The following is a 15,835-nucleotide window of genomic DNA, read 5'->3' as shown; positions in this document are numbered from 1 at the left end:
TTTGGTCCTTTTTCTAGGATTGGGGTGGCGGTGCCTGAGGAGGAGAGTTTTTCTGGAAGTTTGGAAAGGGTTTGGACCAGTGTACGCCATAATCTTAAACCGGCTAATAGGAGGTCTAAGAAATATTTTGACAAGAGAAGAAGGGAGGCGAGGTTTGTTGTTGGGGACATGGTTTGGTTGTCCTCTAGGAATCTGCTGTCATGATCCCAATGGCAGAGGATCACAAAAAGGACAAGCACAGATACAAACAAGCTCTAGGGCGATGGAACCTGAGCTGACCGCGACCCTGAACCTAACACACAAATAAAAGTAGCCGGGGAACGTGCCTACGATGATCCTAGACGTCTCGCTCCAGCCGAAGATCTCACTTCCCCTATCAGAAGAAACACAGACCTCTCTTGCCTCCAGAGAAATACCCCACAGCAAATAGCAGCCCCCCACATATAATGACGGTGAAATGAGAGGAAAGCACATACGTAGTATGAAAACAGTTTCAGCAAAATGAGGCCCGCTAAAGCTAGATAGCAGAGGATACAAAAGTGAACTGCGCGGTCAGCGAAAAACCCTTCAAAAAACCATCCTGAAATTACTTGAACTCATGTGCCAACTCATGGTACATGAAAAGCAATTTCAGCCCACTAGAGCAACCAGCAGCAGAGAATCACATATCTGCAGGCTGGACTAAAAACCAAATTAAGCAAAACACAAAACAGGAAAATCCAAACTTAGCTTGTCCAGAAGGTTCTAGGAGCAGGGAGCAGAGGTAACAAGACACACTGGATACATTGATAACCGGCGAGGAAATGCCAGCAAAGCCAGGTTAAATAGGAAACTCCCATATGCTGATGGAACAGGTGGAACCCAGAAACCCAGGAAAGACAAGTCACCCAGTACCATCAGTAACCACCAGAGGGAGCCCAAAAACAGAACTCACAACAGTACCCCCCCTTGAGGAGGGGTCACCGAACCCTCACGAGAACCACCAGGGCGACCAGGATGAGCCCTATGAAAAGCGCGAACCAAATCATCAGCATGAACATCCGAGGCAACCACCCAAGAATTATCCTCCTGACCATAACCCTTCCACTTGACCAAATACTGGAGTTTCCGTCTGGAAACACGAGAATCCAAGATCTTCTCCACAACATACTCCAATTCTCCCTCCACCAGCACTGGAGCAGGAGGCTCAAGAGAAGGAACAACAGGTACCTCATACTTCCGCAACAACGACCGATGAAACACATTATGAATAGCAAACGATGCCGGGAGATCCAAACGAAACGACACAGGGTTAAGAATTTCCAAGATCCTATAGGGACCGATGAACCGAGGCTTGAACTTAGGAGAAGAGACCTTCATAGGAACAAAACGAGAAGACAACCACACCAAGTCACCAACAAGAAGTCGAGGACCCACGCGGCGACGGCGATTAGCAAACTGCTGAGCCTTCTCCTGGGACAACTTCAAATTGTCCACCACATGACTCCAAATCCGATGCAACCTATCCACCACCATGTCCACTCCAGGACAATCAGAAGGTTCCACCTGACCAGAGGAAAAACGAGGATGAAACCCCGAATTACAAAAGAAAGGAGAAACCAAGGTAGCAGAACTAGCCCGATTATTAAGCGCAAACTTGGCCAGCGGCAAAAAGGTAACCCAGTCATCCTGATCAGCAGAAACAAAACACCTTAAATAAGTTTCCAAGGTCTGATTAGTTCGTTCAGTCTGGCCATTCGTCTGAGGATGGAATGCAGACGAAAAGGACAAATCAATGCCCATCTTAGCACAGAAAGTCCGCCAAAATCTAGACACAAACTGGGATCCCCTGTCAGAAACGATGTTCTCAGGAATCCCATGCAAACGAACCACATTCTGAAAAAACAGAGGGACCAACTCAGAGGAGGAAGGCAACTTAGGCAAGGGTACCAGATGAACCATTTTAGAAAAGCGATCACACACAACCCAGATGACGGACATTTTTTGAGAGACAGGGAGATCCGAAATAAAGTCCATGGAAATGTGCGTCCAAGGCCTCTTCGGGATAGGCAAAGGTGACAACAATCCACTGGCCCGAGAACAGCAAGGCTTAGCCCGAGCACAAACCTCACAAGACTGCACAAAAGAACGCACATCCCTCGACAAGGAAGGCCACCAAAAAGACCTGGCCACCAAGTCTCTAGTACCAAATATTCCAGGATGACCTGCCAACGCAGAAGAATGGACCTCGGAGATGACTCTACTGGTCCAATTATCCGGAACAAACAGTCTCTCAGGCGGACAACGATCAGGTTTAGCCACCTGAAACTTTTGCAAAGCACGTCGCAAGTCTGGGGAGACAGCAGACAAAATCACCCCATCCCTAAGGATACCAGAGGGCTCAGAATTTCCAAGGGAGTCAGGCACAAAACTCCTAGAAAGAGCATCCGCCTTCACATTCTTTGAACCTGGCAGGTATGAAACCACAAAATTGAAACGAGAGAAAAACAGTGACCAACGAGCCTGTCTAGGATTCAGACGCCTGGCAGACTCAAGGTAAATCAAATTTTTGTGATCAGTCAAGACCACCACACGATGTCTAGCACCCTCTAGCCAATGACGCCACTCCTCAAATGCCCACTTCATGGCCAAAAGTTCCCGATTACCAACATCATAATTCCGCTCAGCCGGCGAAAACTTTCTAGAAAAAAACGCGCATGGCTTCATCACTGAGCCATCGGAGCTTCTCTGTGACAAAACCGCCCCCGCTCCAATCTCGGAAGCATCAACCTCAACCTGAAAAGGGAGCGAAACATCTGGCTGACGCAACACAGGAGCAGAAGAAAACCGGCGCTTAAGTTCCTGAAAGGCCTCCACAGCCGCAGGAGACCAATTAGCAACATCAGCACCCTTCTTAGTCAAATCCGTCAAAGGCTTAACAACACTAGAAAAATTAGTTATAAAACGACGATAGAAATTAGCAAAGCCCAAGAACTTCTGTAGACTCTTAAGAGATGTAGGCTGCGTCCAGTCACAAATAGCCTGAACCTTGACGGGATCCATCTCAATAGTAGAAGGGGAAAAAATATACCCCAAGAAAGAAATCTTCTGGACTCCAAAGAGACACTTTGAGCCTTTTACAAACAAGGAATTGGCCCGCAGGACCTGAAACACCTTCCTGACCTGCTGAACATGAGACTCCCAGTCATCAGAAAAAACCAAAATATCATCCAAATACACAATCATAAATTTATCCAGATATTCACGGAAAATATCGTGCATAAAGGACTGGAAGACTGAAGGAGCATTAGAAAGTCCAAAAGGCATTACCAAATACTCAAAATGGCCCTCAGGCGTATTAAATGCGGTTTTCCACTCATCACCTTGCTTTATTCGTATAAGATTATACGCACCCCGAAGATCAATCTTAGTGAACCATTTAGCCCCCTTAATGCGAGCAAACAAATCAGTCAACAATGGCAAAGGATACTGATATTTTACGGTAATCTTATTCAAAAGACGATAATCTATACAAGGCCTCAAGGAACCATCTTTCTTGGCCACGAAAAAAAAACCTGCTCCCAAAGGGGACAAAGATGGACGGATATGTCCCTTTTCCAAGGACTCCTTAACATAATCCCGCATAGCAGTATGCTCTGGCACTGACAGATTGAACAAACGACCTTTAGGAAATTTACTGCCCGGAATTAAATTTATAGCACAATCGCAATCCCTGTGAGGAGGAAGCGAACTGAGCTTAGGCTCCTCAAAAACATCCCGATAGTCAGACAAAAACACAGGAATCTCAGAAGGAGTAGATGAAGCGATAGAAATCGGAGGTGCATTATCATGAACCCCCTGACAACCCCAGCTTAACACAGACACTGATTTCCAGTCAAGGACTGGATTATGAGTTTGTAACCATGGCAGACCAAGTACTAGAACATCATGCAAATTATACAGTACCAGGAAGCGAATCACCTCCTGATGAACGGGAGTCATACGCATGGTCACTTGTGTCCAGTACTGAGGTTTATTCATAGCCAAAGGTGTAGAGTCAATTCCCTTCAAAGGAATAGGGACTTCCAGAGGCTCCAGACTAAACCCACAGCGATTGGCAAATGACCAATCCATAAGACTCAGGGCAGCGCCTGAATCCACATAGGCATCGACGGAAATGGATGATAATGAACAAATCAGAGTCACAGACAGAATGAACTTAGACTGTAAAGTACTAATGGCAACAGACTTATCAACCTTTTTTGTGCGTTTAGAGCATGCTGATATAACATGAGCTGAATCACCACAATAAAAGCACAACCCTTTTTTCCGCCTATACTTTTGCCGTTCACTTCTGGACTGAATTCTATCACATTGCATTATCTCAGGTGACGGTTCAGACGACACCGCCAAATGATGCACAGGTTTGCGCTCCCGTAAACGCCGATCAATCTGAACAGCCATAGTCATAGACTCATTCAGACCAGCAGGCGCAGGGAACCCCACCATAACATCTTTAATGGCCTCAGAAAGGCCATCTCTAAACTTTGCAGCCAGAGCGCACTCATTCCACTGAGTAAGTACCGACCACTTCCGAAATTTTTGACAATAAATTTCTGCTTCATCTTGCCCCTGAGAGAGGGCCAACAAAGCTTTTTCAGCCTGAATCTCTTGGTTAGGTTCCTCATAGAGCAAACCCAATGCCAGAAAAAACGCATCTGCATTAAGCAACGCAGGGTCCCCTGGTGCCAATGCAAATGCCCAATCCTGAGGGTCACCCCGCAGGAAAGATATAATTATCTTGACTTGCTGAGCAGGGTCTCCAGAGGAGCGAGATTTCAAAGAAAGAAACAACTTGCAATTGTTCCTAAAATTCAGAAAACGAGATCTATCTCCAGAAAAAAACTCTGGGACAGGAATTCTAGGTTCAGACATAGGAGCATGTACAACAAAATCCTGTATATTTTGAACCTTAGTGGCAAGATTATTCAGGCTGGAAGCCAAACTCTGGACGTCCATGATAAACAGCTGAGATCAGAGCCATTCAAAGATTAAGAGGAGGAGGAAGTAGCCAGGCTGCAATAAGGCTAGGCAGCAAACTCTGAGGGGAAAAAAAAAACTTCCTCAGACTACTTATCCTCCTACTTCAGCCAATACAATTAACACTTTGTGGGCCGGTTATACTGTCATGATCCCAATGGCAGGGGATCACAAAAAGGACAAGCACAGATACAAACAAGCTCTAGGGCGATGGAACCTGAGCTGACCGCGACCCTGAACCTAACACACAAATAAAAGTAGCCGGGGAACGTGCCTACGATGATCCTAGACGTCTCGCTCCAGCCGAAGATCTCACTTCCCCTATCAGAAGAAACACAGATCTCTCTTGCCTCCAGAGAAATACCCCACAGCAAATAGCAGCCCCCCACATATAATGACGGTGAAATGAGAGGAAAGCACATACGTAGTATGAAAACAGTTTCAGCAAAATGAGGCCCGCTAAAGCTAGATAGCAGAGGATACAAAAGTGAACTGCGCGGTCAGCGAAAAACCCTTCATAAAACCATCCTGAAATTACTTGAACTCATGTGCCAACTCATGGTACATGAAAAGCAATTTCAGCCCACTAGAGCAACCAGCAGCAGAGAATCACATATCTGCAGGCTGGACTAAAAACCAAATTAAGCAAAACACAAAACAGGAAAATCCAAACTTAGCTTGTCCAGAAGGTTCTAGGAGCAGGGAGCAGAGGTAACAAGACACACTGGATACATTGATAACCGGCGAGGAAATGCCAGCAAAGCCAGGTTAAATAGGAAACTCCCATATGCTGATGGAACAGGTGGAACCCAGAAACCCAGGAAAGACAAGTCACCCAGTACCATCAGTAACCACCAGAGGGAGCCCAAAAACAGAACTCACAACAATCTGCGTTTGAAGATCCCTTCTAAAAAGTTTGGGCCGAAGTTTGTAGGACCTTTAAAAGTGGTTCACAATGTCAACTCGGCAGCGGTAAGATTAGACATTCCTTCGTCCTAGAAAATTAATTCAGTTTTTCATGTATCTTTGCTGAAGAAGGTTGACACGCCAGATAAGGTGGCTATGCCGTCTGCTCCTCCAATTGATGAGGACTGCAAGTTTGAGATTTCACGCACTCTTGATTCCAGGTGGCATAGAGGGGGGTTACAGTATCTTGTGTCCTGGAAGGGTTTCGATCCCGAGGACAATTCCTGGGTGAAAGCTGTGGACATCTCAGCCTCAAGGTTAATTAAGGCTTTTCACAGGAGATTTACCATTATTATCAATTTGATATTGATGACTTATCCTTCTGATAGGTAATAATCACTATTGTAGTTCTGGACACCACATTTAAATTGTAATTTTTGCATCAGATGTATTCTGAATAGACCTGAACATGAATAAAAATGCTTTTGTTATGCCTCATATATGTAGCTTTACAGCTTTCTGCCTTGGAAGGAATGTTCATTTTCAAAGGAAATATCTAAATATACAGCCTGATATTTAATAGCATACTTTATGGATTTAGCATTTAGTGGAGCTAATGAGCTTGTGCATTGATGTGGCCTACCACTGTGGAACTTGAGGCAGGGGGTGGCTCGATGCTCTGATCAAAACCTGTTATAGGGACAAACTAAGAGATCTGACAGAAAGCATTATTTGTGACATAAAAACCTAAAATATTTCATGTTAAAAAAATATTATAGTCCAAATGTTCATAAATAGAATAAATGGGTCATACAAAAATGTTCTCTTTCTCTATTTGATATTAATGCCTTATTTTCCCTTTCTGGTCGCTGGAAGAAAGAAATGGCATGACCCTCAGTTCTGCTCCTCTCCCAATTTTTTGCTACCAATATTATGTCTGTGTCATGATACTTGGAAGGCCCTTTAGGCCTAATCCACCATATCAGGCAGAACCTCTCCGTATAGTACCATTTTGAACCAGTTACAGAAGAAGTAATCAGGCTCCTTGCATCTTCTCGCCCGACCACTTGCACCAGTGACCCCATTCCGTCACATCATCTCCAATCCCTTTCCCCTGCTGTCACCTCTCACCTACCAAACATTTTCAACTTTTCTCTCTCTTCCGGTATCTTTCCCTCCTCATTTAAGCATGCCATCATACATCCATTACTTAATAAAAATCCCTCAACAAAAACTGTGCCGCTAAATTATAAACCTGTCTCTAATCTTCCCTTCATCTCTAAACTCCTTGAACGCCTGGTCCACTCACGTTTTATCTGCTATCTCTCAGATAACTCTCTTCTCCACCCTCTTTACACTCTACTGAAACTGCCCTCACTAAAGTCTCTAATGACCTACTAACAGCTAAATCTAAGGTTCACAACTCCATGCTAATTCTCTTGGATCTCTCCGCAGTATTCGACACTGTGGATCATCAGCTCCTCCTCACTATGCTCCGCTCCATCGGCCTCAAGGACACCGTTCTCTCCTGGTTCTCCTCCTATCTCTCTGACCGCTTTTTTTCTGTATCTTTTGCTGGTTCCTCCTCCTCTCACCTTCCCCTTACTGTTGGGGTTCCTCAAGGATCAGTCCTAGGCCCCCTCCTCTTCTCTTTGTATACTGCCCCTATTGGACAAACAATCAGTAGATTCGGTTTCCAGTACCATCTCTATGCTGACGACACCCAATTATACACTTCTGCTCCTGATATCTCGCCTGTCTTTCTAGAAAACACCAGTGATTGTCTTACCACTGTCTCTAACATCATGTCCTCCCTCTATCTGAAACTGAACCTGTCAAAAACTGAACTCCTCGTGTTCTCTCCCTCTACTAACCTACCTTTGCCTGACATTGCCATCTCCGTGTGCGGTTCCACCATTACTCCCAAGCAACATGCCCGCTGCCTTGGGGTCATACTTGATTCCGAGCTTTCATTCACCCCCCACATCCGATCACTGGCTCACTCTTCTTATCTGCATCTCAAAAACATGTCTAGAATTCGCCCTTTTCTTACTTTCGAATCTCCAAAAACTCTTACTGTTTCTCTTATTCATTCTTGTCTGGACTATTGTAACTCTCTACTAATCGGCCTCCCTTTTACCAAACTATCCCCGCTCCAATCTGTCCTGAATTCTGCAGCCAGGATCATTTTCCTCACCAACCGTTACACTGATGCCTCTACCTTGTGCCAGTCATTACACTGGTTACCCATCCACTCCAGAATCCAGTACAAAATTATTACCCTCATCCACAAAGCACTCCATGGCTCAGCACCACCCTACATCTCCTCTCTGGTCTCAGTCTACCACCCTACCCGTGCTCTCCGTTCTGCTAATGACCTCAGGTTAGCATCCTCAATAATCAGAACCTTCCACTCCTGTCTCCAAGACTTTTCATGTGCTGCGCCAATTCTTTGGAATGCACTACCCAGGTTAATACGATTAATCCCCAATCCCAACAGTTTTAAGCGTGCCCTAATAACACATTTGTTCATATTGGCCTACCATCTCAAAGCATTAACCTAACTATCCCTGTACTGCCCATTCAAAAAACTTAAACCATAATCCGGTTCCTCACATCATGTTCTCATACACTTTATACAGTTAATAGCCCTCTGTGTCTGTACTGCTACTTACCTAGGCTGATAACCGATTCATGCAGATTTACATGAACACCCAATTATTATATTACGGCTGGTCCAAACAACGAAAGCAATTGTCACCATCCACCTCTCGTGTCTCCCTTTTTCCCCATAGATTGTAAGCTTGCGAGCAGGGCCCTCACTCCTCTTGGTATCTGATTTGAACTGATATTTTTGTTAGGCTGTAATGTCTATTGTCTGTACAAATCCCCTCTATAATGTAAAGCGCTGCGGAATAAGTTGGCGCTTTATAAATAAAATTATTATTATTATTATTATTAGTAAACCCTGTAGGATAATGGCTCATGCAGACATCCATGCAAATCGGTCCAAGCACGCAATGCACGGATGGGCGGCAGGTCTTCCAATCCGAGCTTGACAGCTTCATATATTTCTATTAGGCTGTGATGCTTGTTTCGAGAGAGCTGCGGCCAGTCAGTGCATTGTGGTCACTGATCGGACCAATTTCCACGGACGTCTGCATGGACCCTTACTGGCATTAATGTAAAATGTTAATGCAGATATCTATCAAATTGCCAGTTGGTAGAGATGAGCAAATTTGCTTGAAGCCAATTGAAAAATAATGATAATCACCTTGTCACTCACATGTCCCACCACCGCAGCTTATCGTCCGATCCTCCATATCCTCTTCGAACATCTTCTCTAGTGCCTGACTCAGCTGACTAGGAAGCTTCTAACTTGCATCACCCATGAACTAGTCTTTGCCTCTGGTGATTCACGTCATGATGTCTCAATGTGTGCAATAACGTTAGAGGAATACTTTCCTTCAAAAGTCCCGACACAAAATGAAGATGCCCAAAGAGCATGTCACTGGAAGAAGGAGAAAAGAGGAGGCCAGACAGAGCGGAGGACAGGGCGGAGGGCTCCAGTAGTGGCAAGACATGTGAGTGACAAGGTTTTTTTTTTACACTCTACTTAACATTTCTTAATCTCAGGGGAGACTCTGAACATTCAATTTACGTCAAAAGTATTCCATCGAATTTCCCTGCCAAATTCAAGTGTTTTGTCAAATTCGAATTTCCGTACATTTGCTTGTCCCTCCTAGTTGGGGATCATAAAATAATTTTCTCCACTTTATGGAACATTGGTCTATAGATATTCAGTGGTGTATTTTGGATTCTCTGGATCTTCATATTTTGGCCAGACACGTCAACAATGATTAATCCTTGAGATGCAATGATCGATTTGCGTCTATGTTCTGTTACCATGCATTTTCTGAAAGCATTCTCCTTCTGATCTCCTTACAGAGAATACGCCAAGCTAGTAGACCAGCTATGGACTGGGGTCCATCACTAGAAGAAAATAGGACAGGCATGTATGTTCATACCCTGGCAGGTAGCCAGTCTCCAAAACCTTTGATGGTCCACATGCGGAAGTATGGAGGAATCACAAGTTATGAAAACACAGCCATCGAAGTGGACAAAGAGATTGAAGAGGAGTCTATGATGTGATGATTTTAGATAAGGATTCAAGAAGATCCCAGTGGAAAATAAAATCCTCTCCTTTTAGGGCTTATACATGCTTCCCTCACACAAGACAAGACCACCCTCAATCTTGTGTCCTACCTGGCCCTGTGAACAGAGGATCCACCTTACAAAATGCTGTCAACTGAAAGCTTTTCGTATGGGACTATGTGCAGATCTGTTTACGTAGTTTTTATGTTTTACTAATGTCACACTATTGAAGACCCTGTCTACTTGTCCATGGGCTTGGTTAATTCCTTGCATTTTCATGTATCTTTTGAAGGTTATGAAGATTGCAAATGTTTAGTAACATTGTAAATCAGTGGCGGCAGTACATATATTCATAAGGTAAAGGTGTCAAATATCTTGGCAAAGACTGAAAGTTATGGTACTATTTACACTCTTCACCTTTATGTGTGTAGTCATATTCAATTAAGCTCCAGTCCCTTAAAAAAACGAATGTTATTCTTATGTGAATGTTTTTAAACAGGACCTCCTGATTCCGAGAGCTCTCCTTATTCTGATTTTCTTTCCTGTTTTGTGCTGAATTGCTTCATTGCAGAGATATTCAAAGTTTGCTTTTTTGGAGAGCAGTATGTGACATCTCTGCTTGCAGACCAACTGGGCGTTTCTTCAATCTTCTCTGGGCTGTGCTTTTTCACTCCTCCCTTCCAGATACTGGCAATCACAGCTCCCCAACTGATCAATCAGTCTTAATCTCAGACGCTGCTCTGCTTTGATTTGAAGCATCAGGAAGGATGGGTGAAAGATCCGAACCTCACAGAAGACTCTTGCAATATATCCGGTTGGATTGTAAGCAAACATTTCACATACGGTGCTCCAAAGCCCCCAAAATAAATTTTGAATTTATCTGCAATAGAGTGATGCAGCGCAAAACAGAAAAACATTGCAGAATCAGGGGAGATCAGATATTTTTACAAGGCATTCATCTCCAATTTTTGAGTAAGTCACAAGTCCTCTTAAAGTAATGGCTTAAAGCAATTATGCTGTAAACCAGGCTTGACCAAAACCCACTGACTTTAAGATCCTTCCATCAAGAAATGACAGCTCTACAATCATCATGTGTGAGCATTAATTTTTGGGGTAATATGGGCTATGATGGCTCAGTGTACGTAAACTGTTACTCAGTGACAGTATACTAAGGCTGGGTTCACATTAGCATTTCTGTGCGCAGTGTATGGTCCGCATAGATCCGCATGCCTTATGCATACATATCTTTAACATGGTGTACTCATGTTTGCATGTGTTCGCATGCAGATGCATACGCATGCGTCATTTCGCGGTGTGCGGCAGTGTCCAGCGAACGCAACATGTTGCATTTTTTGAGGCGTCAAATATTGCGCAATCATGCGCATGCCGGTAATTGTGGATGACTGCGTCAAAAAACGCATTACTGTCTATGGGAACGCATTGGTACGCAAGGACATGCGTATGTTTGCATTCGATACGCACGCGTGCTTTAGACTGCGCATGTCTAGGAAATGATGTCACCAACTCCACCATGCGCATAAAAAACGTAAACTCATACCAAAACACATTTAAACGCATGCATACGCAGCTTTTTTACGTTATGCGTAAGATGATGCTGAGTCGTAAGCATGCATTTGCATGCGTTTTGGCATGCGTTTACTCATGCAGATGATACGCTGCGCACAGAAATGCTAATGTATACCTAGCCTTAGATGGCACATATGGGAAAAGCACATCTACGTGTAAATTATTCAAACAGTAGTCCAACCAGACATCAGAGAAATTAGAAACTACAACGTCACAAGCAAAATGAACTCTTCATGGTAATTAATTTATTGGGAATTTCTCCACTATAAATAATGCTTCTCACTATTGTACCAGAATGTTACCCTGATGGTCCAGATCTTCAGACAGGAGACGTAGTACATCAGACTAATTACATATTATGGTCTGGCGCATCAATCGTTTTGGTCTACTTTTTGCCGATATAGGCCTTTGCAATCTGGGTTCTTTTCTCCAGGCCATGGTGTGCCACGTTCTCTCCTGGTGGTGGTGGTCAGATTTATGGCACCACAAGCTTCACCAGATTTTTTGTAATTCAAGATGTATTCCCATTTTACACATTATTAGGATACGCCATAAATGTCTGAAAGATACGGTACCTACCTCTGGGACCTTAAGAAAAGGACATCTTCTTTAGCTTCCTGTGATTGAAAGGTGATTGCCCATGTGAGGCTTTCTCTATTCGCTTCTATGGGAATTCCAAAAATTCCAAAGCATGGGAATTTTCAAAACCCTCAAAGAAGTTAAAGGAGGAGGCTGCACTTGTACTGTTGCCAGTCACCTCTCTATTCGAGATGACTTGGAGCTGCAAATGACTTTCAAGATAGGAGCATCTATGAGACATTATGGCGTAGTCTGGACATGCCATAAGTGTACATGATGGAAATAAATGCTCAAAATGGAATACACCTTATCTGTCTTCTCATTTGTCCACACAGTCAGTAAGAAATGACTGATCTGTGGGCGTCCACCTACTGAGTTTCCCACAGATAATGAGAATGGGAGTCCTGTGTTTCCCAGTTGGATGAAGCTGTGATAGTCCATGGGCTACTTTATTCGAAATTTGAAAATCATATAAAAAGAAAGCACCACAAAAACCGAAGTAATTAAAAATTACAGAAGTTTATTAGGTAAACATATAAAAAGTAATAACCAAAACAACAACAAGGGATGTGACAGGGTAAGCCAGAACCAGGTGGCACCAAAAGCAGAGACAGATACATTCAGGTACAAAAAGATGCAAAGTGATTGCTCAAGACGTACTAATCAATGATGTGCAAAACCGCATTCCAACCAAGTAAACCAAGAGGGGCTGTATACCACACTTAGAGCCTGGGCAAAGAGGTCTAATAAAATGACCAAATAACCAATATAAATTACCTGAATGTACACTGGAGCTCTGAGGTGCCACCGTCCCCAACGCGCGTTTCGGCGCTTTTGCCTTCTTCCGGGGGAAAATTTACTGCTGTGATGATGAAGATTGTCAAGTGCTTTACTACAGCCTCATAAACTTTGACATGAAAGGAATAGTAACTCACATGCACCATCACCACTCTTTTCAAACCTGTGACACAGGACATCACCTCATGGTCAGTGGAGGCCCTAGAAGTAGTCCCTCGAGCAATCAGAATCTTGTCACTAGATTTACTCGTGGTATACTTCTCTCACATAGTAACATAGTTATTAAGGTTGAAGGAAGACTTTAAGTCCATCTAGTCCAACCCATAGCCTAACCTAACATGCCCTAACATGTTCACTTAGGTCATGTGATCACATTGTGAGAATTACATATACCGGTAGTAGTTTTATGTTTTCATCAGGACTTCACCAGAATTACCCGAATGATGTAATTGCATGGTCTGTACCACTGAAGTTCTCCACGGTTGGAAAACAGAAGCTAATATCAAGGATAATGATGATGACTACACAGCTCCTGTATTATTTAGAAGAATATAGAGGAAAGAATAAACAGAATGTCAGCCAAGAAGAGATCTTACTGTTTTTAGCTGATCATGCTGCTGTGCTGATACAACATGAGATTTATAGCAGAGCATAAAGGTATAAAATGCAGGAGGAGATCTGGGGCTCTAAAACTGAAGGGAAGAACCCAAGAGGTGGAAATAAATGGAAATAAGTCATCCTGTTGTACTGAGTGTGAAGGGTGCAGCTCTAGAAGAAAAATAAAGGGTGTGCCCCTCTACATAAGTAAGCATATAGTGGAATGAGAATGTGATATTGTTGTCATCAGAAATTCAGTACAGGAAATCAGAACTTTTTTTTTGCTTTTATAGTTTTTGCAAATAATATGCTGCTAAGAAACCTCAGAAATATCCTCCTCCCTAATCAAACTAACAGTCCTGCAAAATCCATTACAGACTTGACAGATGTACAGTGGGCAGCAGTTTTGTATTCGAGTGTCCAAGAACTGCGATGAATCAAGAAAATATAACTGGCAGCCTCATGCACCAGTGCAGGAATATACATATTGTATATATTTTTACAGGAATATATTCATAAACTAGGAATTAGTAATACACAATGAAACATGACAGAGAGGCATTACTATTTATTATTTTTTAAATTTAAGAACTGAAAAAATAGGGTATAAATTGCTATAGTCTCACCACGGTATGGGGCCAGATTAAAACTTTTACCCTGCTGCAAACACAATTTTTTTTTATCCATATAAACCCAGTGCTGGCAAATATCTCAATATATTGATTATGCTAAATATATATTTTAGAGCTCTAAATAGCCCCTATGGAAATATATTAAAATTTATAAAATTTGGTTGCCTGCAGTCACCACTAGAGGGAACCTTAGAGCCTGCTGCATACTATTTATATATTGAGCTCCCTCTAGTGGCAGCTGTGGGCAGACAGAATCTCCTTCCCACAATGTATCATCTAAGTGAGGCCGCAACCGCTAAAATTAGGCAGAATGGCTACAGGTGGGCACATTGACATAAGTAAGGTCACGTTGGTAATATCTCATATTTTATGGATCAGCCAATAACATGGACTCTGATGTAGCAGGTTTAGATGGACACTTGAAGTTATCACTATTTGTTACAGATCATATAGTGTTATTTCTATGTATTTATTTTTTACTGATTTATAATTAATTTATTGATTTGGATTGTAGAGAAATGTAATAAATGTTTTTTCTTCCAAATATTGTGTTGTTAATTTCCTTTATAGAGTGGCCACACGTCCTATCCGGCCCAGTTATCATCTAATTGCATCTGTGCAGGACGAGCTGTCAATCAAAGTGCTTAGAGCCCCCGCTCACAGTCTAGTAAGGGGTGCTATGAGCGTTGACTGACTGTAGCCGTTCCGTGCACGTCCCCTTAACTCAAAGCCAGCGGCTCATGGGAAGAAATGAGTTCATTTTTCTCCCAGTAGCTGCACTTTCAGTAAGAGGCTGGGCAGCATTTTAACGCTATTTACCTGCAGATTAATCATATATTTTCAGATAAGTAGCATTTTCCAAGGTCACAAGCTCCCTTTTACTCAGATAGACTTGCAACTATAGCTGTGTCAGTAATAATAGTGTCCGATTTCAAAGGAGTTCACTTTGGTGCAAAAGCATTGTACTTTTTGCTACAAACTGGTGCGCTATTGCTATATAGTAATACAGACCCGGGCATAGTGTGACCCCCGGGCCACATCCGGCCCTCTGAATGTTCTCGTCTGGCCAGTGGAATGAGCTGAATAGCTGAAAACAATGGCCTGTGGGCCACATCATGCCCGAGTCCAGATATCACCACTGTGTGCATCCTTAGGACCCTATATATAGGTGACTATGTGGGGGCTCACACTGTGTATAGGGTACTATATGGAGGCTCAAAATCTATATAAGGGGCTGTATGAGGGCTCATTTTGTATATAGGGGATTATGTGAGGTCTCACGCTGTATATAGATGGACTATGTAGGGATTCATATTGTATTTAGGGGTACCGTGTGTGGGTATATATTGTAAGTAGGGAGGCTATGTAAGGGCTCATCCTGTATATAGGGGGATATTTGGGGGCTCATACTGTATATGGGGGACTATGTGGGGGCTTATACTGTATATATAGGGGTCTGTGTGGGCTCATATTATATATAGGGGCTATGCGGGAGCTCATTCTGTATAAAGAGGGACTATGTGGGGGCTCATACTGTGTAGCGGAGCTACATGAGAGCTTAC

The 15,835-nt window shown here is 43.1% G+C and overlaps 1 protein-coding gene across 1 annotated transcript in view; it reads left to right on the top strand.

Moving 5' to 3' along the window:
- The window catches only part of SLC6A7 (solute carrier family 6 member 7), a 94,856-nt gene extending 80,039 nt beyond the window's left edge, over positions 1-14,817 (top strand). Inside the window, exon 14 of the mRNA XM_069763579.1 lies at positions 9,874-14,817. Within this exon, the coding sequence (XP_069619680.1) occupies positions 9,874-10,077 (204 nt within the window). The 3' untranslated portion in view covers positions 10,078-14,817. The remainder of the gene's footprint in view (positions 1-9,873) is intronic.
- The last annotated feature ends 1,018 nt before the right edge of the window (positions 14,818-15,835 follow it).

Source organism: Ranitomeya imitator, chromosome 4 (assembly GCF_032444005.1).
Source record: "Ranitomeya imitator isolate aRanImi1 chromosome 4, aRanImi1.pri, whole genome shotgun sequence".
Classification (NCBI taxonomy): Eukaryota; Metazoa; Chordata; class Amphibia; order Anura; family Dendrobatidae; genus Ranitomeya; species Ranitomeya imitator.
Note: the sequence above shows the minus strand (reverse complement) of the source record. Positions and strands in the feature narration are given on the sequence as shown.